At 52.4% G+C, this 22,940-nt stretch overlaps 1 protein-coding gene across 1 annotated transcript in view; it reads right to left on the bottom strand.

Annotated features, from left to right (window-relative positions):
• Positions 1-14,917: 14,917 nt before the first annotated feature.
• The window catches only part of KCNQ4 (potassium voltage-gated channel subfamily Q member 4), a 55,472-nt gene continuing 47,449 nt past the window's right edge, over positions 14,918-22,940 (bottom strand). Inside the window, exons 10-14 of the mRNA XM_029080288.2 lie at positions 21,201-21,418; positions 20,342-20,444; positions 19,150-19,281; positions 18,683-18,818; positions 14,918-15,768 (exon numbers count right to left, since the gene is read on the bottom strand). Coding sequence (XP_028936121.1) covers positions 15,550-15,768; positions 18,683-18,818; positions 19,150-19,281; positions 20,342-20,444; positions 21,201-21,418 — 808 coding nt within the window. The 3' untranslated portion in view covers positions 14,918-15,549. The remainder of the gene's footprint in view (positions 15,769-18,682; positions 18,819-19,149; positions 19,282-20,341; positions 20,445-21,200; positions 21,419-22,940) is intronic.

Genomic DNA, 22,940 nt, shown 5'->3' with positions numbered 1-22,940 from the left:
ACTTATCCTATCCCGCCATGATTACAGTATCAGCCTCCTTGCTGACCTCCCTGCCTCCAGTCTCTCTCGACTCAATCCACACTTCAGTCTGCTCCCTGGATCATTCTTCTACAAAAACATTCAGGCCATGTTTTTCCCACTCCTCAAGAAACTCCAATCAAGCACAAACTCCTCACCATTGGCTTTAAAACACTCAATCACCTTGTGCTCTCCTACCTCACCTTGCTATTCTCCTACAACAACCTAGCCCACACACTTTGCTCCTCTAATACTAACCTTCTCACTATACCTCGTTCTCAACTATCTTTCCACCAACCTCTCACCCACATCCTATCTCTGGCCTGGAACGTTCTCCCTCCTCATATCCGACAGACAATGACTCTCCCTGGGCTTCAGAGCCTTATTGAAGGCATATCTCCTCCAAGAGGCCTTTTCTGACTAAGCCCTCCTTTCCTCTTCTCCCACTCCATTCTGCATTGTCCTGACTTGCTCCCTTTGTTCTGCCTCAAATCCCAGTCCCACAGCACTTATGTACATATCTGTAATTTCTTTCTTTCTATTAATGTCTGTCTGACTCTCTAGAGTGTAAGCTTGGAGTGGGCAGGGAATGTGTCTGTTTATTGTTGTATTTTGCTTTCTCAACTGCTTAGTATAGTCCTCTGCACAGAAGTGCTCAAAAAATATAATTAAATGAATGAATGAATAGTCCTTAAATCAGCCCAGACTCCACACTTAGAAAAATTGCTTCCAATTTTTTTTATGACATTTATTAAAGCATTTCCTGGGGCCAGTTGAAGCTGCTAGCCTCATTTGTATGTGCATGTATGCGTGTGCATGTGTATGCGTAATATTTGTTTAGCGCTGACTATGTACCAAGCACGGTAGAGATTAAAACAGTGCTTGGGGCAGTGTAAGTTCTTAATAAGTACCACAATTATTATTAGTAAGCGATGGAGTAGATACGAGCTAATTCAGGTTGGACACAGTCTATGTCACACATGGGGCTCACAATCGATCCCACATTCCCTGCCCACAAGGAACTTAGGGTCTTGAAGTGAAGATATCAATTAAAATAAACAATTGACAAACATGTACATAAGTGCTGTGGAGTTGAGGGTAAGTGAATAACAAGTGCCCGAAGGGCACATCCAAGTGCAAGGGTGACAAAGAAGGGAGAGGGAGTCAGGGAAAAGGCACCACCAGCAACTCCCATCCCCAGCCTCTCCTCCTTGGACAGCTGGAGGGAGACAGCTGCAATTGGTGGTCCTTTTCTCCCTTCTGCACCCACCCCGTTGGCCCTTCCTCTTTTTCTCCCACCACAGAGCCTCCGTCCCCTTCCCAAGAGCCACAAAAGTGGAGAACATATGGATTGTGTGGAGAGCCAGAACTTCTGGGACCCCTGCTCCCACACCCCAACTCTCTGCCTCCGTTTTCTCCTCCAGCCCCCAGGGAATAGAGGGTGGAGAGAGAGGGGTGTGTGTGTGTGTGTGTGTATGTGTGTGTGTTGCAGGAAGGGTGGGAGGAGGGGGCCAAGGGTCAGGATCCATCAGGATCCAAGGGTCTGCCACCCTGTCCTGTATATGAGCAGGTCTTTCTCATTAAACGTCTCCTCCTTCTCACCCTCCAACCAAACCCAGCAGAGAAGGGATGTCCTTTATCTGCACCCTTCAATCTGCAATGGGATTCAAAGTCACACTCCCCTACCTTCCCTTTCCCCAACCCAATCCCCCAGCATTCTGGGGTTCCTTGAGAAAGGCCTTCAGGTTCAAGGGCAGACCTTCTCTTACAGGCAGGGCTCATTCAAGCGGGCTTGGGGGCAGAGGTCTGGTGCAGAAGACTGCTCTAACTGTCTTTTCATTCTTTCAGTCTTATTTATTGAGTGTTTACTGTGAATAGAGAGCACTGTACTAGGTGCTTGGGAGAGTAAAATATAACAATAAACAGACATATTCTCTGCCCACAACGACCTTACAGTCTAGAGGGAGAGACAGACATTAATATAAATAAATAAATTACAGATATGTACATAAGTGCTGTGGGGCTGGGGAGACGGATGAATAAAGGGAGCATGTCAGGGTGACGTAGAAGGGAGTGGGAGAAGAGAAAAGCAGGGCTTAGTCAGGGAAGGCCTCTTGAAGGAGTTGGGCCTTCAATAAGGCTTTGAAGCCTGGAGAGAGTCATTGTATGTTGGAAACAAGGAGGGAAGGCATTCCCGATCAGAGGCAGGATGTGGGCGAGAGGTCGGAGACGAGATAGATGAGAATGAGGTACAGTGAGAAGATTAGTGTTAGAGGAGAGAAGTGTGTGGGCTGGGTTGTAGCAGGAGAGTAGTTAGGTAAAGTAAGAGAAGGAGAGGAGATTGAGTGCTTGGAAGTGGATGGGCATCCACTGGAGTTTCTTGAGGAATGGGGAAACATGTCCTGAACATTTTTGAGGAAAAATGACCTCTCTGAGCCTCCCTCTCCATCCATAAACTTCTCTCCTGGTATTACGCCAAGGTCAGGGGAGGGATGTCAGCAGAGAATTAGGAAGGAGGCAGAAGGAGAAGCAGCATGGTCTAGTGGAGAAGCAGTGTGACCTAGTGGAATGAGCATGGACCTGGGAGTCAGAGGACCTGGGTTTTAATTCCCGGTCTGCCACTCGTCTACTATTTGAACATGGGAAAGTCATTTAAAATTTTCTATACCTCAGTTACCTCATCTGTGAGCTGCGAGCCCTATGTGGGACAGGAACTGCATCCAACATGATTATCTTATATCTACCCCAGAGTTTACTACATTGCCTAGCACATAATAAGTGCTTAGCAAATAACACACATACCCACACACACACACACACACACACACACACACACAGGCAAACACACAAATGAGGAGAGCAGCTTTAACTGGCCCCAGGAAGCTTTGTGGTTGGCACTGCCCTCCTCCTTGGCATCACCTCTGCCCTTGCAGTGCCATGCTCACTATTGCTGCAACTGCTCAAACCAGCCAACTCCTGCTTGGCTCCCCAGCACCAATTTTCATGGTAAATCAGTAGGAGTGTGGGTTGGAGGTGGTGCAGGGGAAACTATACTCAACCTCCTTGGGCAGAGGGGCAAGACCATCCAGGGACAGGAGTGACCGGGGGCAGGGCTAAACGGGGGCAGGACTAACCAGGGACAGGACCGTCCAGAGGCAGGGCTGACTGGGGCAGAGTCATCCAGGTGCAGGACCATCTGACATGGGACAGCTGTCAGGGTCTTGAGGGATTGTGCCAGAGACCTGGCATATTCTGCCAGAGGAGAGGAAAGACTGGAAACAAGACTGTAAATTCCTTGTAGACAGGGAATGTGTCTACCAACTCAGTTATTCTGTACTCTTCCAAGTGTTTTGCAGTCTGTACAGCATTCTGTAGTCAGTCAATCAATCGTATTTTTTTAGCAATTATGGTATGCAGAGCACTATACTAAGCACTTGGGAGAGTACAACAAAACAATATAACAGACACATTCCCTGCCTACAAAGAGTTTACAGTCTAGACAGGGAGACAGACATTAATATAAATAAATAAATTACGGATATGTACATAAGTGCAGTGGGGCTGAGGGGGAGTGGTGAATAAAGGGAGCAAATCAGGGTGAAGCAGAAGGGTGTGGGAAAAGAGTAAATGAAGGCTTAGTCAGGGAAGGCCTCTTGGAGGAGATATGCCTTCAATAAGGCTTGGAAGGTGGGGAGAGTAATTATCTGTCAGATATGAAAAGGCAGGGTGTTCCAGGCCAGAGGCAGGACATGGGCCAGAGGTCAGTGAACACACAGTAATCACTCAATAAATATCACTGATTGATTGAAGGGAAGGGGTTGGGCAAAACCCCTAGGGAATTTTGAATGGACCTTACTCCTGGGGTCCTTGGGACCGGTGGTCTGCTAGGTCTCTTTTGTAGATGCAGGCCCCACTTTGGGGAGCAAGGACCACCCTAACTCAGAAGCAGGCCATAGAGGCAGGAAGGGAGTCTGAACCAAGGAAAGCTGAGGAGAAAAAGCAGCATGGGAGCCAGAAGACTTAGGTTCTAGCCTGCCTATGTCACTTACCTGTTGAGTAACCTTGGGCAAATCACAAAGCTTCTGTGGGTCTCAGTATACTCACCTGTAAATTGGGATTTAAACATCTGCCTTCCCATCCTCTTAGATTGTGAGCCCCATGTCAGTTAGGGACTGTGTCCACTCTGATTATCTTCTATCTGTCTCACCGTTTATCACAGCCGTTGGCACTTAGCCCAAGATAAATCCCATCATTATTAGAGGGGAGAGCAGAGCCGATGACTCCCCCACAGACCCCCAAAGAACTCCCCTCTTCTTCCACTGGAACACAAGTAGCTTTGCCCACTGGAGTCATGGGACCAATACACATGGTGAGCTGGCGGCCGGTGGAGGGTGCCAAGCCATAGCCTTCTCTCCCGACTTCTCCCCTCTCTCAGCACTAGGGCAGCTTGGACCAAGGGGCCTGCCCCAAGGCTGACCCCAGCAGGGCGATTACTGAACAGCTGGCACAGGACACTGACTCAGGCGGAGGACACAATAGGGCATGTGTGAGTTTGGGGAGGCTGGGAGGAGCAGGGTCCCTAGGGGTTCCCAGGAATAGGGTGGCTGGGAGAAGAATGGAGGGGCACAGGGAGTGTGAATCACCGGTGCGGTGGGGAGGAGACGGGTTGGTGGTGAGTCATGAGGACGGACGAGAAAGAGGGTGACAGGCTCTGGGTGGTGGTCAGGAGGTGCCTTGTGATCCTTGGGGACTGCCCACTCAGCACCCCGACAGGGCAGGAGCACGTGACACTGCCCCATCCCAGTCCGGGGCTCAGTGTGTGAGGCTTGAACTGGGGGAGTTGGAGGCTGAGGTCCGCGTGAAGCCAGTCTCGAAGGTTGGGGCTGGGCCAGGCTTGGGTAGCCCCCAGCTTCAATCATGCAATCAATCATATATATTGAGCGCTTATTGTGTGCAGAGCACTGTACTAAGTACTTGGGAGAGTACAATATAACAATAAACCGACACATTCCCTGCCCTCAGTAAGCTTACAGTCTAGAGGAGGTGACAGACATGAATAGAAAGAAAGAAATTAAGATACATACTTAAGTGCTGTGGGGCTGGGAGAGGGGTACAAATGAAGAGAGCGAGTCAGGGCAACGCAGAAGGGAGAGGGAGAAGAGGAAAGGAGGGCTTAGACAGGGAAAGCCTCTTGGAGGAGATGTGCCTCCAATAAGGCTTTGAAGATGGGAGAGAGTAATGGTCTGTCAGATTTAAGGAGGGAGGGCATTCCAGGTCAGAGGTAGGATGTGGGTGAGAGGTCAGTGATGAGAAAGAAGAGACTGAGGTACAGTGAGAAGGTTGGCATTAGAGGAGCGAAGTGTGTGGGCTGGGTTGTAGAAGGAGAATAGTGAGGTGAGTTAGGAGGGGGCAAGGTGATTGAGTGCTTTAAAGCCAGTGGTGAGGAGTTTTTGTTTGATGTGGAGGTGGATGGGTAACCATTAGAGTTTCTTGAGGAGTGGGGAAACATGGCCTGAACATTTTTGTAGAAAAATGATCCAGGAAGCAGACTGAAGTATGGACTGGAGTGGAGAGAGACTGGAGGCAGGGAGATCAGCAAGGAGGCTGATACAGTAATCAAGGTGGGGTAGGATGGGTGATTGGATTAATGTGGTAGCAGTTTGGTTGGAGAGGAAAGGGTGGATTTTAGTGATGTGTAAAGGTAAAGGATTTAGTGATGGAATGAATATATGGGTTAAACAAAAGAGAGGAGTAAATGATAATGCCAAGATCACAGGGTTCTGAGGCAGGAAGGATGGTGGAGCCATCTACGGCAATTGGAAAGTTAGGAAGAAGAATTGATCGTTACAGTTCCACCCCACAAGGAATTTATAGTCTAGGGGGAATTTATTCATGGCCATGACCAAGCAGAAAGGAAACTCAGGTGTGTTCCATCTCTCAGGCCCTGGTACAGGTGGAACTCTTTACTACAGCATGGAAGATACCTTGAGAGGTCATTAGATCCAGAACCCTGCCTCTAAACTGGCTTTTCCTCATTCTTTCACAGAGATGTTCTCTTGGATATTAAAACCCAGGGAAGGGTACTTCGAACAAGTGTTCCCTTGTCGCATGTTCTGATGTCTCCCCTCCAGCCCCTCTGTTTTTAAAACCTTATATGGGCCAGCTCCTTGTCCCCTCCCTGCCCAACCCTGCTAGAGAAGGCTCAAACCAGGGCCTTTCCTAGAAATCCATGCCCCCCTGGAGGCAGGGGCATAGACGAAATGACCTCTAGAGGACCCTTCTGGCCCAAGAAGCCTCAGATTCCAAGAAACACGAAGCTGCTCCCCACTCCCTGTCTCAGGAACCCCTGGGGTAGGGCAAGAAGCCTGGATGAGGCTCAGAGAGGGCAAAAGTTTCCCCCAAGGAGCCACTGCGAGGCAGAGCTGGCACCAGCAGGCCCCTTCCCCTGCTCAGTCCTCTACCCATATTGTCCACCCCCCAGTTTTCTGTGCTCCTGAAGGGCAAAGCTGGCAGTCACGGGAATCGGGAAGGAGGCTTCTGGCCAAGTGGAGCCCATGCAATGTCAGCCTGGCCCTGGGGGCTGGTTTTGCAGCTGGGAGTCCAGAGAGGTAGATTGGAGGGCAGAAGGAGGTAGGGCTGACTGGTCCTGGCGGCAGCAGCCGTAGCGTAACAAAAAAGCTGAGGGAGGTCTCCCAGTCCCTGCAGGGCTCTCACCACATACTTTAGTGGTGACGGAGAGGGAAAGAGGAATCCGCTGTGAGTCATGGGGTCCTCATGTGCCTGATCCTTCTGTCCGTCCATCCGTCCACCCGTCCTCCAGGAAGGAAAGGAAGGGAGCCAGACTCCCACTTTCCCATTAACTGTCTCCCTGCTGCTGGCTCCGCTCTGGAGGCACATACTGACTGCCCTGCCTCAGGGCTACGTCCCACTGCACCCCCAGAAGGCTGGCATCTCCATGCCCACAGGAACCTCTGCTGTCCAGGACATGGGGGCATTGCCAGAGTGGGGCCAAGGAACGGGAGAGAAAATCCTCATGCAAGTGCAAGAAGCAGAAGCACCGTGACTTAGTGGATAGACCATGGCCTTGGGAGTCAGAAGGACCTGGGTTCTAATGCCGGCTCCACCACTTGTCAGCTGTATCACCTTGGGCAAGTCATTTCACTTCAGTTACCTCATCTGTAAAATGGGGATTAAGACTGTGAGCCCTATGTGGGACAACAACTACGTCCAACCTGATCATTTATTTATATTAATGTCTGGTCTCCCCCTCTAGACTGTGAGTTCACTGTGGGCAGGAATGAGCTATCTGTTGTTATAGTGTACTCTCCCAAGCGCTTAGTACAGTGCTCTGCACACGGTAAGCGCTCAATAAATACAATTGAATGAATCAATTACTTGGATCTACCCCCGTGTTTAGAATAGTGTCTGGCACACAGTAAGAGCTTAACAAATACCTTTAAAAAAAGTGCAAGTGTACACTTGGATTTGCATCCATTATTCACCCCTCCCTCAGTCCCACAGCACTTATTTCCATATCTGTAATTTATTTATTTAGATTAATGTCTGTCTCCCCTATAGACTGTAAGCTTGTTGTGGGCAGGGAACATATCTACCAACTGCTATATTGTACTCTCCCAAGTACCTAGTTCATTGCTCTGCACACAGTAAGATCTCGATAAATATGACTGATTAATTGACTCATCTGCTCTGACCTCACCCGTCACCCAAGCCTCCTTACTCAACAGCAAAAGGAATTTAGACTAGATCTGGGTGGGCTCTTCCCCGCACCCCATCTTTAACTGATTCAGGACAGCCACCTATAGCTCACCCTAAGACCTGCCTGCTCTCTCCCTTTGGCTCACCTGTCATGCCCATCTCAAGGGCCAGGTGCCCGGAGGGTGGGAAGGGCTGGTGAAGAGGCGGACTGGCACCAGAGGGTGGGAGGAGTTGCGTGAGGGGCTGGCACTGAGGCAGAGTTGAGGGAGAGGGGAAATGGGGGTTTTGGGGAAGAGGTGAAACGGCTCCTTCAAAGGGCGGGAAGACTCACTGCGGATGTAGGTCAGCCCTACTTCTTTTTGCATTTGTGCCCCAACCTACTTCATCCAGTCCTTAGCTGGACTGGGAGGGGGAGGGTCTGTGGCAGTCTGGTGAACCCTTCAGGCCCTGGAACAGCCCCAGGATCCTCGCTCTGCCAGGGTGGTATTTTCAGGGATGGATGTGGGGCTGACAAGCTAACCTCTCTGCCTCTTCTGCTGGCACAACAGTGGTCTAACTGCCACTACCCAGTTGGGCTAAATCGGACACCCAAATACCACCCCCTCAGGCCTCGCCTAATGACTCAGGCAGCCCAGCTACCTGGGCAGCACTGACAGCCGGGTGGTGACAGGTATTGTCTGGCCTTTCCTGATTCCGTTTCATTTTTAGTTTCCCTTTGGGGCCCAGCCCATGAGGTGTAGGGAGAGCGACTCCAGCCACTCGGGTACAACACAAAAATGGGCATCCAATGAGCACTGAAAAAGACTGCCACACCCCCACCATTGCCATGAGGTAAAAACCAGTCTCACTTTCTACTGCTAGGACCCATCAGCAGGAGTGACCCCACTCCTAGGGCACAGATGGCTTGTGGGCAGCCCCCAGGTGGCCTTTGATCCGTGAGGTGGGTATTGCCCTTGGTGGAGAATTCAGTGGTGTGAGATATCCCACTTCTTCATTCTCTTTGGCGGGCGGACTGTGCGTAGGGACTCTGGCACTGGACCACAGATCCTGGGCTCTTTCCCAGGCTTTCCAGGAAGCTGGCACCAGCTCCCGCCAGCATGGCCTATAGCCACTCCCCCTCAGTCAGCTTCAGCGCTTTGCCCGGTCCTGAAAAGGGGCAAGGAAAGCAGAGCTGGAGGATCCAGTAGATCTGACCAGAGGGGACCACGGGCAGGGTCTCTGGCTTGACACTGGCCAGGACTCCACCATTCGGCGTCCCCCACCTCATCCGGCTAGGGGAGGTCAGTGTCTGGACTGGTCCCATCAATCAATAGCATTTACTGAGTGCCTTCGGGTGTGGCGCAGAGTTCTGGGTGCTTGGGAGAGCACAATAGAATTCCTAGAAACGTTCTCAACTCTCAAGGAGTTTGCAGTCAAGCAGGGGAGACAGACACTAAAATAAATTATAGATAAGAGGGAGTCATAAAGAAGAAATATATGTACAAAGGGCTATTGGGAATTGTGAGTAACTTAAGTGTTTACACTGCCCGGATGTGTTGAAGTGGCAGTAGAAGAGAGGCATATATGGTAGTGAAATTGATCAGGGAAGGCTTCCTAGGGGTGGTGTGAGTTCAGAAGGGCTTTAAGGATGGCGGAGAGAGCCGGGGATTTCCAGGCAGGAGGAAGGGCACGAGCAAGAGGTGACTGATGCACAGTGAGTAGGTGAGACTGAAAGACATGAAGCGTGTGAGCTGGGGTGTAGTGGGAGAAGAGAGTGGCTAAGAAGAGGGGGCCGAGATTTACCCACTGCTTCCAGGTGCCAGGGACTATCATTCTGCCAGTTAGAAGGGGAGTCTAAGATGTCCCAAGTCCCGCCTCCCCTCCAAACCCGCCCACTATCCACTGTGGGCACAGCTGCTCTGGGGCACTCAGAAAGACACCATTATCCTAGCACTTCAGGGAAAGGTCATAGTTACTCTGGACACAGGGAACTATTGTGACTGATGCCCCCACCCCCTCCCCCTACCTCACCTCAGCCCTGGCCCAGGGGGCTGGCCAGGCCTCTGCTCTCAGAGGGGTAATGTCAACTGGTGTTCCCCCACAAGAGGGATCTGTGCCATCGGGGCTTGGGAGGGAAGAGGGCAGAGTCTGGGCCCAAGTGTCCCAGTGGCAGAGTGGTAGCCTGGGGGTCTGTCGGGGTCTCCGAGGCAGGATGTTGCTCCGTGGTGTATGCTTTAGTCGGTCTGCTGAGATGGTAGCTTGTCTATGTGGTGGCATGTGGGCCTGAAGGTCAGCATGTTGAGCTGTGTGGTTGCATGTGGACTGTGCTGGTGGGGTTATTTAAAGGGCAGGTCAGGCAAGCCTCCAGGGATAGTCTAGCCTAGGGATGTCTCACTCTTCCTCCCTTACCCGCTTGCCCCCTGTTTGACATAGCTCCTGATAGCTCTGTGCTGGGCCATTCGAACCCTTTTTCATTGCCCGGAGTTACCCTGACAGGCCCCTGGGAAGGGAAAAAGAGGTCATACTAGGAGGGCAGGAATGTCCTTTGGTGTTTGAGCGCTCTTGTCTTGGTGCCAGGCAGGGTGAGGGTGGGGGACATGGAAAGTCTCCCCTTCGTGTGCTCAGATGTGAGACTGCCAAAACCAGATGGTTCCCTCACCTCCGCACCACCACCCCCAAGTCCTGGGAATCCTGCTAGTGGGGGTTCGGGCACCTCCAGCCTAGGGTTAAGCAGCCCCCAGTAGGGTTGGTTGGAATAACTGTAATTCCACTGGCTGTGTGTCCCCCACCGAAGCTGATAGCAGCATTGAGGGGCGGCAAGGGAGGGGGCCCAAGACACCCGGCTGATTTGGGTTTCTCAAGCAAGAACTGGGTCGGGGGCTGGGTCTGGGGGAGGGAGGGCAGAGGAGGGGCCCGTCCCGCACTGGCCTCAGTTTCTCCTTCGCCCTTGGGTCAGTGGATGCCTCATCTCCCTGCCCTGGTGAGCTCATGTCTGCACAGTTCCCAGATAAGAGTGTTGGAGCCGGGCCCAGATCCAGGGCAGATAAGGGGGCCGGAGGAAGGGAGGGAAGGGAGATGGGAACTGGAGCATTGAGCCCCATGGCTGGGGGTGTACGGGAGGAGGGAAGGGGCAAAACCAGCAGAGGGCGGGTATTACCTGGGCACTTCTTGGCACAGGCCCCCCAGATCCAAGCTTCTCGTTCCTTGGAGATGTCAGGCCTGTTATCAGGCGTGGGCTTTGCCCAGCACACGGGAAAAGGGGAAAATAGGGAGAAGGGGAAAACCGTAGGGTGTGAGGAGCAGGAAACGAGCCACGGGAACCCCCAAATACCCCGACCCCTAGCTAGGGTCATCCGAGGCGACCGAGGGCATGGAGCGCCCTCTCGTGGTTGCTGGGCGGGAGGGCGGCCCCGCACGGGGAAGGTCTCGGCCGCCTCCTATCGGAGCCGAAGAGAAATGACAGCAGGGCCCGGCCAGGCCAGGCCAGGCCGGGGTCGGTCCTGAGGTTCGGGAAAGGGCGAGTCAAAGCCCCGCGGCGGAGTCAGGCCGGCCGCCTCGGGAGCCTCATGGGTTTCGGGGATCCCCAAGAACAGGAAGGCGGATTCCTCCACAGGGACGGCTGGTTGCCCCGGAGCGGCTAATTCGAGCATCCCTCTCCTCCCTGGAGCTCCAGGCCTCTCCCGACCCAAGCGCCAGGGCCGGGGCTTAAGGGGAACCGAACTCGGACCCGAAAAAACAGGGACCAGATGGCCATTTGGATGCGGCTCCCAGCTCTCGTCGGGCTCGGCTGGGTGTCTTTCCACACTCAGGGGTACAGCTGCTCATGTGTTAGTCAATTAATCAATCAATCGTAATTATTGAGCGCTTAATACGTGCACAGGACTGTACTGAGCGTTTGGGAGAGTGCAACATAACGGAGTTGGTACACGCGTTCCCTGCCCACTACAAGCTTACAGTTATCCAGTGCCTGGCACATAGTAAGCGCTTAACAGATATTATTGATATTATTATTATCATCATCATCACCATCATTATGATCATTATTATCCGGTTCTTCCATCCGTGCATGCACCCACTTTTACGGCTATTACACCCCTTTCTAAGACATCACTTTATGTCTGCTCTTTTTCTAGACTAGGCACCTGGTGGACAGGGAACCTGTCTACAACCTCTGTTTTAGTCAACTATCCCAAGCGCTTAGTACAGCGGAGAAGCAGCCTTGGAGAAGCAGCGTGGCTCAGTAGAAAGAGCACGGGCTTTGGAGTCAGGGCTCATGAGTTCGAATCCCAGCTCTGCCACTTGTCGGCTGTGTGACTGTGGGCAAGTCACTTCACTTCTCTGTGACTCAGTTCCCTCATCTGGAAAATGGGGATTAAGACTGTGAGCCCCACGTGGGACAACCTGATTCCCCTATGTCTACCCCAGCGCTTAGAACAGTGCTCGGCACATAGTAAGCGCTTAACAAATACCACCATTATTATTATTATTATTATTACAGTGCTCGGCACACAGTATGCGCTCAATAAATACGATTAACCCAAGGAAACCCTTCTTACCTCAACAGATGCTCAGACTGTGGAATTTGTTCCCACAGGCAAGTGTGCAGCAGAAGCTATGAGGTGGAATTTGCACTCCATTCCTAACCCTGAGGATGGGAGGGGCGGAAGTGTCCAGGAGGCAGCCAGCACGTAGTCCTCGCCCCCGCCCAGAGCCTCTGGGGCTCGGCGACTGAAACCTGGTCTGGGTCGGCCAGGAGGGGCGCTCTATTGATAATAATTATTATTACGGTATTTGTTAAGCGCTTACTACGTGCCAGGCACCGTACTGAGCACTGGGGTAGATACAAGCAAGTAGGGTTGGATTACAGTCCCTGTCCCATGTGGGGTTCGCAGTCTCAATCCCCATTTCACAGATGAAGTAACTGAGGCACAGTGAAGTAAAGTGACTTGCCCACGTCACACTGCAGACGAGTGGCGGAATCAGGATTTGAACTCAAGACCTTCTGACTCCCAAGCCCATGCTTTATCCACTACGCCATACTGTGTCTGACAAATTGTACCTACCCCAGCGCTTCGAATAAGAAGCAGCGTGGCTCAGTGGAAAGAGCACGGGCTTTGGAGTCAGAGGTCATGAGTTCGAATCCCGGATCTGCCACTTGTCAGCTGTGTGATTGTGGGCAAGTCACTTCACTCCTCTGTGCCTCAGTTCGCTCATCTGTAAAACGGGGATTAAGACTGTGAGCCCCACGTGGGACAACCTGATTCCCCTGTGTCTACCCCTGCCCTTAGAACAGTGCTCTGCACATAGTAAGCGCTTAACAAATACCAACATTATTATTATTATTAATAGTGTTTGATACATAGTAAGTACTTAACAAATACCCTTTTTTTTTAAAAAAAAAAAGAAGCAGAAATCAGAGTTCCTAGGCTACCCGGGCACCTCTTCCCTTTTCACCTGGATTCGTGCTTCCCCAACCAGGAACCACTCCACTCCATTCCACCTACTTCCTGCAGCAAAAAAAACAGAGACAGGCAGCCCACCTTCTACTTAAAACTTTAATGAAACAAATAAGTTAATAAGTTAATAAAGTGAGGTACTTGCATATCTGAGACCGGGTCAGTTGGAAATCCATTGCAGGGGCGGTTGTTCTTCATTTGGTCAAAGCATCCCCCATCCCCCCACGCCCCTTTTCCCCGGCCCAATCCCGAGGTGGGGGGTGGGGGGGATGGGGGTAGGGGAGAAGAGGGAGGGAAAGGTGTCTCGGGGCCAGTGCAGCTTGGGGCTGCGAGGAGGGGATGAGGTCTCGGTGCATACGCCGGGTCACACATGCAGAGAGCATGCAGAGGGGGGCGGCTAGGCCGGGCCCAGAAGCCTGTGCATGCAGATACTTGAGCATGAGATGCAAGCGGCTTGGCGCCTTGCCACCCCCTTCTCTGGCGCGGAGAGGGAGCCCGTCAGGTCTGGGGAGAGGGGTGGAGGGGAGCTGGTCCACTGGACTCTGTCCCCTGTCCTCCCAGGGGGGTCCTCCTGGCCGGAGGGGGAAGCTATTCTGTGGTTGTGCTGGCTTTTGCAGAGAAGGGTGGGAGAGAGACGGGCGATGCGGTGCCAGGGTGACAGAGATACTAGTGGGGCACCGGAGGAATGGGGAAGGAGAGAAGGGAGAGGGTGGTTTTGTCTCCTGAGAAGGAAAAGGTGGGAGGCCGCGGGGAGGGGGATAAGTGTGGGGGAGGAGAGAGTGAGATCTGGGGTAAGGGGTCGGGGGCGGGGGGGGGGGGGCGTTGGAGGGGTGGAAAGTCTACGGGGATGAAAGGGACTTCCCACTCCCCACACACCTGCCCCCCATCCATAACGTCGAGAGGAGAGAGCTCTGGGAGGCCGCTTCCCACCAAGTGACTCTCCCAAACGATGCCAACTTCCTGCCAGCTGGCATTCCACCTCGAGGTCTCCACCAGCCCCATGGTGTGGCGGAGATCCCCTTTGGTGGGATCCGGAGTCTGAGAAAGGAAGAAGTACCTGGAGGAATAGGAGGAGCCGCCCGTCCCAGTGGCAACCGGGGACCTCATCCCCCCAAACAACGGAGGCAGGCAGCAACTCTGGGGGGAGGAAAGGGCATCCAATACGGGGTGTGTGTTGGGGGGGGGTGGGGTGAAACGGATTAAGGTGGCTCTGGGAGAGAGGGCAAGATATGGGCACAGCCCAAGAATGCCCAAGGCCCAGGCTGGGGGAGAGGGACAGGACAAAAAAGAGGCACAAAACCTGAGGCTAGCGGGCACAGCGCCAACCACCCCGGAGGGCGGGGGGCGAGAAGGCAGAAAGCGAGGCAGCAGGGGAGGGGGAGCAGTGGGGAGGGGGGCTCCCCGCCTCCCCGGGATGCTCGTGGCCTGGTGGAGGGCAGCCTGAAGCCCGCTCCAGTGACGTTACAGTAGTAACACCCCCTTAACCCCTCCCCCCCCCCAATTTCTCTGACTGGGCATGTCTTCCCCCGGGAGTCTCTCCTTCCCCTCAAGGATCCGGAGATTGCATATTCAATGTAAGTTGCATATTTCTTGTCGAGAGAGTCACTGTGCTTTGAATCGCCCCCCGTGGGGGGTGGGGGGAAAGGGGGGTGGGGGGGAAGGGGGGGTGCTATCGCCATCAGTCATTAGACCATCGCTTGAATTAACACCCTCCGAGTTTTCCTGACCCGAAAGAAAACACATTCGGCTGAAACGCAAAATGCCCCCTTGTTCTGCCAGGCAGAGGAGGGGAAACTAGAGATCGAACCTTGCATAGCTGTTGGGTAAGATCTAGGCTCATGGCCCCGGGCAGCCCACGGGTCCTATGGCTGCAGAGGGGATTAGTTTAAGGGGATCCCGACCTCCCCGACCCCCACCTCTCCCGTCTTGGCGGGTGGCGGCAAGAGTCCAGTGTCTTGGGCAGGAGGCATAGATGCCCGGGAATTAAGGTCTGGGGAGCCGGCCCCTTGGCAAAGGGAGAGGCGGGAGTGGGGCACCGCCCGCCGCCCTCGCCACCCCCTGCCCATGCCCTTTTTCCAGTGGTGGGCTAGGCGGGGGGGAGGGGGGGAAGAGGGGGTGCCCACCGCTGAGCAACGTCTTGGAGTCCCGGCCCGGGCACTCGGCTGCCCGCAGCTGTAAGCCACCCGGGCTGGGAGTGGGTGCCCGGGGTGGGCACGGCCCAATACTGCGTGTGTTCTTCGTTCCCCTAAGGATGACACGTTCAAGTAAAACCAGAGTGAGGATTGGGGGGAGGGGACGAGGGGGACGACTATTCTAGTCTCTCATCCCAAGGAGGTGCTGCCCCCGGCCCCTTGGGGGATGGAGAGCGGGACGCGGCCGCTCAGTCCATGTTGGCGCTGGCCGAGCGGGAGATGTTGAGCGTCTGGGCGGACACGGAGATGTCCTCATGCTCCACGGGGCTGTGGTAGTCAGAGGTGATGTCAGGGTCAAACAGCGGGATCTGCACGGCCCCCAAGCTGACCGAGTTGATCGAGCCCTTCCGCAGGCACTGGGAGTAGAAGCCCAGCAGGAGGTCCAGCTTGTGCTCGATGGACTGTACCTAATGGGGGGGAGAAGCAGCGTGGCCTAATACTGTCGTACCCGTCCAGCGCTTACTATGTGCCAGGCACTGCACAAGGTGCTGGGATAGACGCAAGTTTGGACACAGTCCATGTCCCACATGGGGCTCTCATTCTTAATCTGTTTTACAGATGGGGTAACTGAGGTCCAGAGAAGTGAAGTGACTTCCCCAAGGTCACACAGCAGACATGTGGCAGAACTGGGATTAGAACCCAGATCCTTCTGACTCCCAGGCCAATGCTCTATCAACTAAACCATGCTGCTTCTCCTGGATAGAGCACAGGCCTGAGAGTCAGAAGTCCATGCGTTCTCATTCTGACTCCGCCACCTGTCTGCTGTGTGACCTTAGCTAAGTCACTTCACTTCTCTGTGTCTCAGTTACCTCATCTGTAAAATGAGGATTAAGACTGTGAGTTCTATATGGGACAGCAATTGTGTCCAATCTCAATATCTTGTATCTACCCCAGTGACTGGAACAGTGCTTGGCACTTAGTGCTTCAAGAATACCATTATAAAAAGAAGCTCACTCATTGCCTTGAATAAAATAATAATGATTGTAGCATTTCTTAAATTCTTACTATGTGCCAAGCACTGTAATAAACCCTGGAGTAGATAAATTTTTTTATGGATTTTGTTAAGTGCTTGCTATGTGCGAGACACTGTACTAAGTGCTAAGGTAGATATAAGATAATCAGGTTGGCCATTGTCCCTGTCCCACATAGGACTCACCCCCACAGCACTTATGTACATATCTATAATTTATCTATATTAATGTCTGTCTTTCCCTCTAGATTGTAAGCTCGTTGTGGGAGGGAACATATCTGATGTTGTTGTAGTGTATTCTCCCAAGGACTTAGTATAATGCTCTGCACACAGTAAGCGCTGAATAAATACAATTGAATGAATGAATGACTGTGTCCAACCTGATTATCTGGTATCTACCCGAGGGCTTAGTACAGTGCCTGGCACATATAAGTGCTTAACAAATACCATAAAAAAAAAAATCAGGTCCCACATGGGCTTACAGTCTAAGTAGAAGCATGGACAGGTATTAAATCCCCATTTCGCAGATGAGGAAATTGAGGCACAGAGAAGGAACTTCCCTTAGATTACACAGCAGACAAATGATGAAGCAGGGACTAGAACTCAGGTCCTCTGACTTGATGACTGGGTGCTTGTTGTGTGCAAGAGTACTGTCCTAAGCACTTGGAAGAGCACAATAGATATGATCTCTACCCTCAACTGACTGGATTTCTGTCAGTTCCCACGCTATGACGTGCCCACGCTATGACCATCATTTTCCTGGATACAAGTCAAATCAGATTTCACTATTATTGTAATTGTTCTGCAAAACTGTAAGCTCTTTGAAGACAGATTGTGTTTACCAACTCGATTGGATTGGATTGTGTTTTCTCAAGCATTTAGTACAGTGCTCTGCACACAGATGGTGCTCAATAAATACCACTGATTTATTTGATTGTCCCAAAAACAGGCCGATTCTGTTAGCACTAGGCAACATTGCTTAGTGGTAAGACCACAGGACTGGAAGTCAAGGAGACCTGGGTTCTAGTCCCCGATCTGCCACCTGTCTGCTGTGATCTTGGGTGAGTCACAACTTCTCTGTGCCTTAGTTTCCTCATCTAGAAAATGGGGATAAGATAGCCATTTTCTCTCCCTCTTAGTTTGCAAACCCTCCATGTGACCAATCTGTTTCTCTTGTATCTTTCATAGTGCTTGGCCAAAAGAGTAGGTATATGTGCATGTAGGTATGCGTTCGTGCAAAGGCACATACGCTTACACACACACACACTCATACACACACACACACCCTTGAGTTTGTGTGCAGCTGATAAGGGCAATGAAGGATTTGCACACCAGGCCTAGGGCAAGCACCTCTAATCCCTGGTCTGCCACCTGTCTGCTGTGTGACCTGTGTGAAGTCACTTCACTTATCTGTGCCTCAGTTACCTCATCTGCAAAATAGGGATTGAGACTGTGAGCCCCAGGTGGGACAGGGACTTTGTCCAACCTGATTTGCTTGTATCCGCCCCAGTGCATAGTACAGTGCCTGGCACACAGTAAACGCTTAACAAGTACCATAATTATTATTATTAATAAATACGATCATCCACTCTGTCCTGGCAGTGATACTCCCCACAACTCCCCTGCCATGCCGTTTCACTTGGAAGCTAACTCCAGCTCAGGTTCCGCCCCATCCAGAACAAACTGACCCAAGCCTGATGAATGAACCACCCCCAAGACTATGCATCTGTCTCACTGTCACTAGATTGGACTGGACCAAAGATAAACCAATCACACTTATAAGTGGACTCCCATGCTTCTTCCTGAAACTGATCCTTTCCCTTCAGAGAAAGATTAGCCAAGTCACCTCTGACTCTACAACCTCGCTGAATATAAATTGACCTTCGGTTCTACTGCCATTCTATCCCAATTCTAAATCAACAATGACGCTGGGTTGATGATGAAATGTCAATATTGATGAATTGACCTTGTCACAAGACGCCAGTGAGTCTCCCCTTAGGTATCCTGGGACAGTTTGCAGATTCTGGCCAGGAGTCTGCTCTCTGTCTCTGTCTCTCTGTCTCTCTCCCCCCACCCCCAGCCTCTCTTTCCCCCTCCTCTGTCTCCCTCTCTCACTCCTTCTTTCTCTCTTTCCCTCAACCTCTCTATCTTTCCCCTGTCTCGCTTTCCCCCAGCCTCTCTCTCCCTCGCTCTCTCCCCCGCTATCCTTTGTCTTTCCCTTCCCTGTCTCTCTCTCTCCAGACTCTAGTCAGCTTTTGTGGTTGGGAAGGACCAGTTCCGTCAGAGCTGGTAGGACCACTTTAGACATGGACAGTGGTTATTTTTATCGTCCACACCTGACTAAGACTCACCTGTTTCTCCACCTTGAAAACTCGCCCCATCATGCTGACCTCATCTACTGTCTCGGCTTCGACAGATCCCTTGTCACCCTTCTCTCGGGTCTTCTTATCCACGGCCATGCCGCCCCGGCCCACGATCTGATCCACGCTACCAGGGAAGAGAAGGAAGGAAGGTCTTGAGGCTGTAAGCTCCTTGTGGGCAGGGATCGTATAGATCGACTTTCGTATTCTATTCCCCCAAGTGCTTAGTACAGTGCTGTATACACTGTAAGTGCTCAATAAATACCACTGAATTCCCTGTGGCTTCCACTGAGCCTGAGCACTAGCCGAGACCAGTCCCACCCCTGCCTGGCCTCGGGGGGGGGGGGGGAGCCCTAGGCGGGTGGGCAGGGGTCTGGCTAGGCTAAGGCTGTGGCAGTGGTCCGGGTGACCTCGCCTCTTTCCCCAAGACTAGGGCCCCAGCAGTGGCAGCAGCTCACCGTGCCTGGAGGCTCTTGATCCTGCCCAGCATGTCCAGATGTCCAGCCGAATACTGCTCGATGACGTCCTTCACATCGTATGGCCTCAGCGTCTCCTTGAACTTACGTTTCGCCACCAGGAACTTGAGGATACTGCCGACGGGAGCCCGGGGCCTCAGAGGGAGGTATAGACACTCTGCCCTCCTGACCCCAGTGACCCAGGTGACCCTGGCCCCATCCCAAGAGGTCACTTGGGCAGGGCTTTGGGGGAGAGTAAGTCTTCCTCTCTTCCTCTCTCTGCTGATGGGTTTTGGCTGGGGAGATGGTGACTCTCGAGGTCAAGAGGGGTCAGGGCTTTGTGTGATTCCCCCCCCCCCCCCTTCGACCCAGCACATTCACTTTGCTCCTCTAATGCCAAGCTATTCACTGTACCTTGATCTCATCTATCTTGCCACTAACCTCTTGCCCACATCCTTCCTCTGGACTAGAGGATACTCTTTGTATCCATACCTTCAAAGCCACACCAAGAGATCTTCCCCTACTAAATTCTCATTTCCCCTACTCCCACTCCCTTCTCTCCCTTCTTCACCACCCACTTGATATTCACCTCACCCTCAGCCCCACAGCACTTACATACATAGCCATAATTTATTTTAATATCTATCACCCTCTGTAGACTGTCAGCTTCTTCAGAGCAGGGAACACATCTTCCAACTCTGTTTTATTGTACTCTACCAAATGCTTAGTAAAGTGCTCTGCACACAGTAAGTGTTCAATAAATACCATCGTTCGATTGATTAATTGATTTCCTTTTTCTATTTTCTGTGGACAAGAACGACTGAGCTGTGTTGGTAATGTTGGTAGTAAACTCCTCGAGAGTTGATCTTGTCCCTCAACTCTACTGTACTACTCTTCCAGTGTTTAGTACTGTGATCTGCACACAGCAAGCACTCACTATTACTGATTAATTGATCAGCAGTGTTCCCTTATTCTCTCTATCTCCTCCACCCTTCTGGGACAATGAGCTCCATTTTCCCAGAGGATGCCCAACTGGCAGCAGCACCTTAGCCAGGCTCCCGGGCATTGGAAAGCTGGGCCCTTGCTTGGGGTGGGAGCAGGGCCGTCCAGCTGGAGGAAGAGCAGTGGAGAGGAATGAAGCATGGACGATTAAAGGGGTGAGACAAACAGATGGGGAGGGGCCGCGGGCACGCACCGGACGGAGCGGATGAGGGTCTTGATGGCGGGCATGATGTCATCGACGGTCAGCTCGCATTGGTAGCTCTTCTCCTCGGGGTTCTCCTCCACAGGACCGTCCACTGACCAAAGAGGGCAGGCCCATCTCAACTGGGTGCAGGGGTCCCCCGTTCAGGGAGACCCCCTAAATCCTATCGACGCTGAGACCCACCCGGCTCATTTCATCTCACCTAGTTACCTGCTCTCTGCCCCTTCGACCAGATCAAGTCCCTCCAAAGACCTCTCCATCCCCTACTCCCAACCTCGCTCCAGGCACAACACTGGCTTCTGTTTGGGACCTGCATAGCTCTCCCCAGATGCAACTCCTAAATAAATCCCTCTCTGCTTTCATTTTCCCCTCTCCAGTCTGCACCCCTCGCCCCTGTTCCAGCTAAGTTGTTTTCCTCTCAACCCCTCTCCAACCTTCAAACTGCTGTGTCTCATGCCTGGAATAGCTTCCCTGATCTTTCTCTTTCCCTTTCTTTCTCTTCAGTTAATTCATAGCTCAAAGACCACTCCCCCAGGAAGGCTGCACTGATTAACCTCAACAGGACTCCAACCTGTAGATATAATCAACTCAATTTTGTTGCAACTGGATCTTTGTAAATGCGAATGGCCTGGGAGCCTTTACCATTTCCCTTACCAACTAGGAAGCTCCCGGAATGCGGGGATACCAGCGCTTACTACAGGGCTTTGCACGCAGTAAATGCTCAATAAGTATGATTGAATGAATCGAATGAATGCCTAAGCCAGGGCTTGGTGCCTTGAGGGCTCAATAAAATTTATGCCAATGGCCCCAGGCCCATGACCCCCCCCCCCCCCCCCCCCACCGGACGTACCCTCTGCAGAGGCCCGGGACTTGAGCCTCAGAGAGGCCCGGAACCTGGTCCGGTCATTGAAGCTCCAGCTCTTCTGGACCTTGGTAGGGCTGGAGGCCTCATTCACGTTCTCATTGCTGGGTGAGGCGCGGAGGGGTGGGGCCAGGTGCTGCTTTCCACGGCTGCCCTGCCGTTGGGAGCTGTTCAGGCGAATCCGGTCTTTGATGCCCATTTTATTGCTGGGGGGTGTCCAGGATGGGGAAGAGGCGGGAAGAACCACAGATGTTAGATGGAAAGGGGGGGGGGTGGGGCGTCCCTTCCTCTTCTAGGGAAGAGACTCTGGGGGGTGGGGGAGGCTATCTAGGGAGGGACTACCAAAAACCGGGGGGAGGGGGAGGGAATAAGGGGTCCTATACCCTTTGGGTTACTGGGGACCAATTGGTTCTGGGAGGGCTGTAGGTCTTTTTCCACTACTCCAGGCCAGACTGACAGGGAGGGGATCTCCTGGGTCTCTCTGAGGATTCTGAGATGGGAAGAGGGGAGGGGTGATGAGTGCAGGAGGTGGAATGGGGGTGGGAAGACCGAAGGTACGAGTCTGAGGCCAAGTCAGCAGCTGTCGGTGGAAAGGAAGGAACGAGAAGGAGACATAGATGTGTGGAGATGAGGAGTCAGGGCAGAGGACAGGAGTGGAGAGGAAGAGCCCAGAGGAAAACTCCAGAAGGCGAATTACAGGAGGAAACTTGGGAAGGGACAGAAAGCCCTGGGCCAAGAGCCCAAGGAAGAACAGAAAACATCGACCAGGCCAGACCAGCCACCTGGACCCAGCAGGAGCCCACCGAATCAGGGGAGATCCTCAGAGGGAAGAAGAAAGCAGGACGCTCCTCCCCGCCAAGGAGGAAGGGTTTGAGCAGGTGGGGTCACAGTTGGGCTCTTAGCCCATTCCCTGTTTGTACCCTTATTTTCCCCCTGATTCCCAATATTTGGAAATTATCTGAGTCTACTTCCCCCACCCCATTTGTTTGGAAGCTCCTTGAGGCTAATGACCATGTCTTGCGCTTCTGTAGTGTTTTCCCATGCAGTTTATTCAGTACTATGTACTCAGTGGGCATTCAATAAATACTTTTTACTGATGGAAGACTGATCCAGAGGGGGCTGGGCAGGAAGAAGAGGTTGGGCTCTAGGATTTCCAGTTGGAATCTGGCTGGGGCTCCAGTTCCTTCCCAGTGGGGCCAGTGAGAGAAACATCACCCACCGAGCTTTTCCATACATGCCCGTCTCCCCTACTATTCTCAGTCCTGCACTTGCCAGACTCCTCTGACCAAGAAGAAGTTAGGGGGCAGAGAGGATTTGGGGGGGCCCATAGTGTGTTTTGTTCCAAAGTATGTTTGTCTTGAGCCTGCCCCTCCAGGCACTTCACCCACACCCAAGATTCCATTTTTCATAAGCTTGGGCTCTCCTACCTTAGGCTGAGGCAGGGATTGAGTCTGAATTGATTTCATTTCATCTACCTCAGTGCTTATCACAGTGCTTGGCACATAGTAAACACCAAACACAACAGGCTGCATTCTGTGCTCAAGAACAGCTGCCTGAAAGTCATCCCTCACCTCTGTTTATCTAAGACTTACATAAATGAAGGCTCTGTGACCACCCCCCTCCTTTCTCACCCACCTACAGGGCTCCCTAACAAAAAGGTGGTTCTGTCTGCTGGGGCAGAACAGAGGGCGGGGATCCAGAGAAGGGTTCAATGCATCCCAGCCTGAC

Source organism: Ornithorhynchus anatinus, chromosome 16 (genome assembly GCF_004115215.2).
Source record: "Ornithorhynchus anatinus isolate Pmale09 chromosome 16, mOrnAna1.pri.v4, whole genome shotgun sequence".
NCBI lineage: Eukaryota > Metazoa > Chordata > Mammalia > Monotremata > Ornithorhynchidae > Ornithorhynchus > Ornithorhynchus anatinus.
This window is presented reverse-complemented; position numbering and strand designations above follow the sequence as displayed.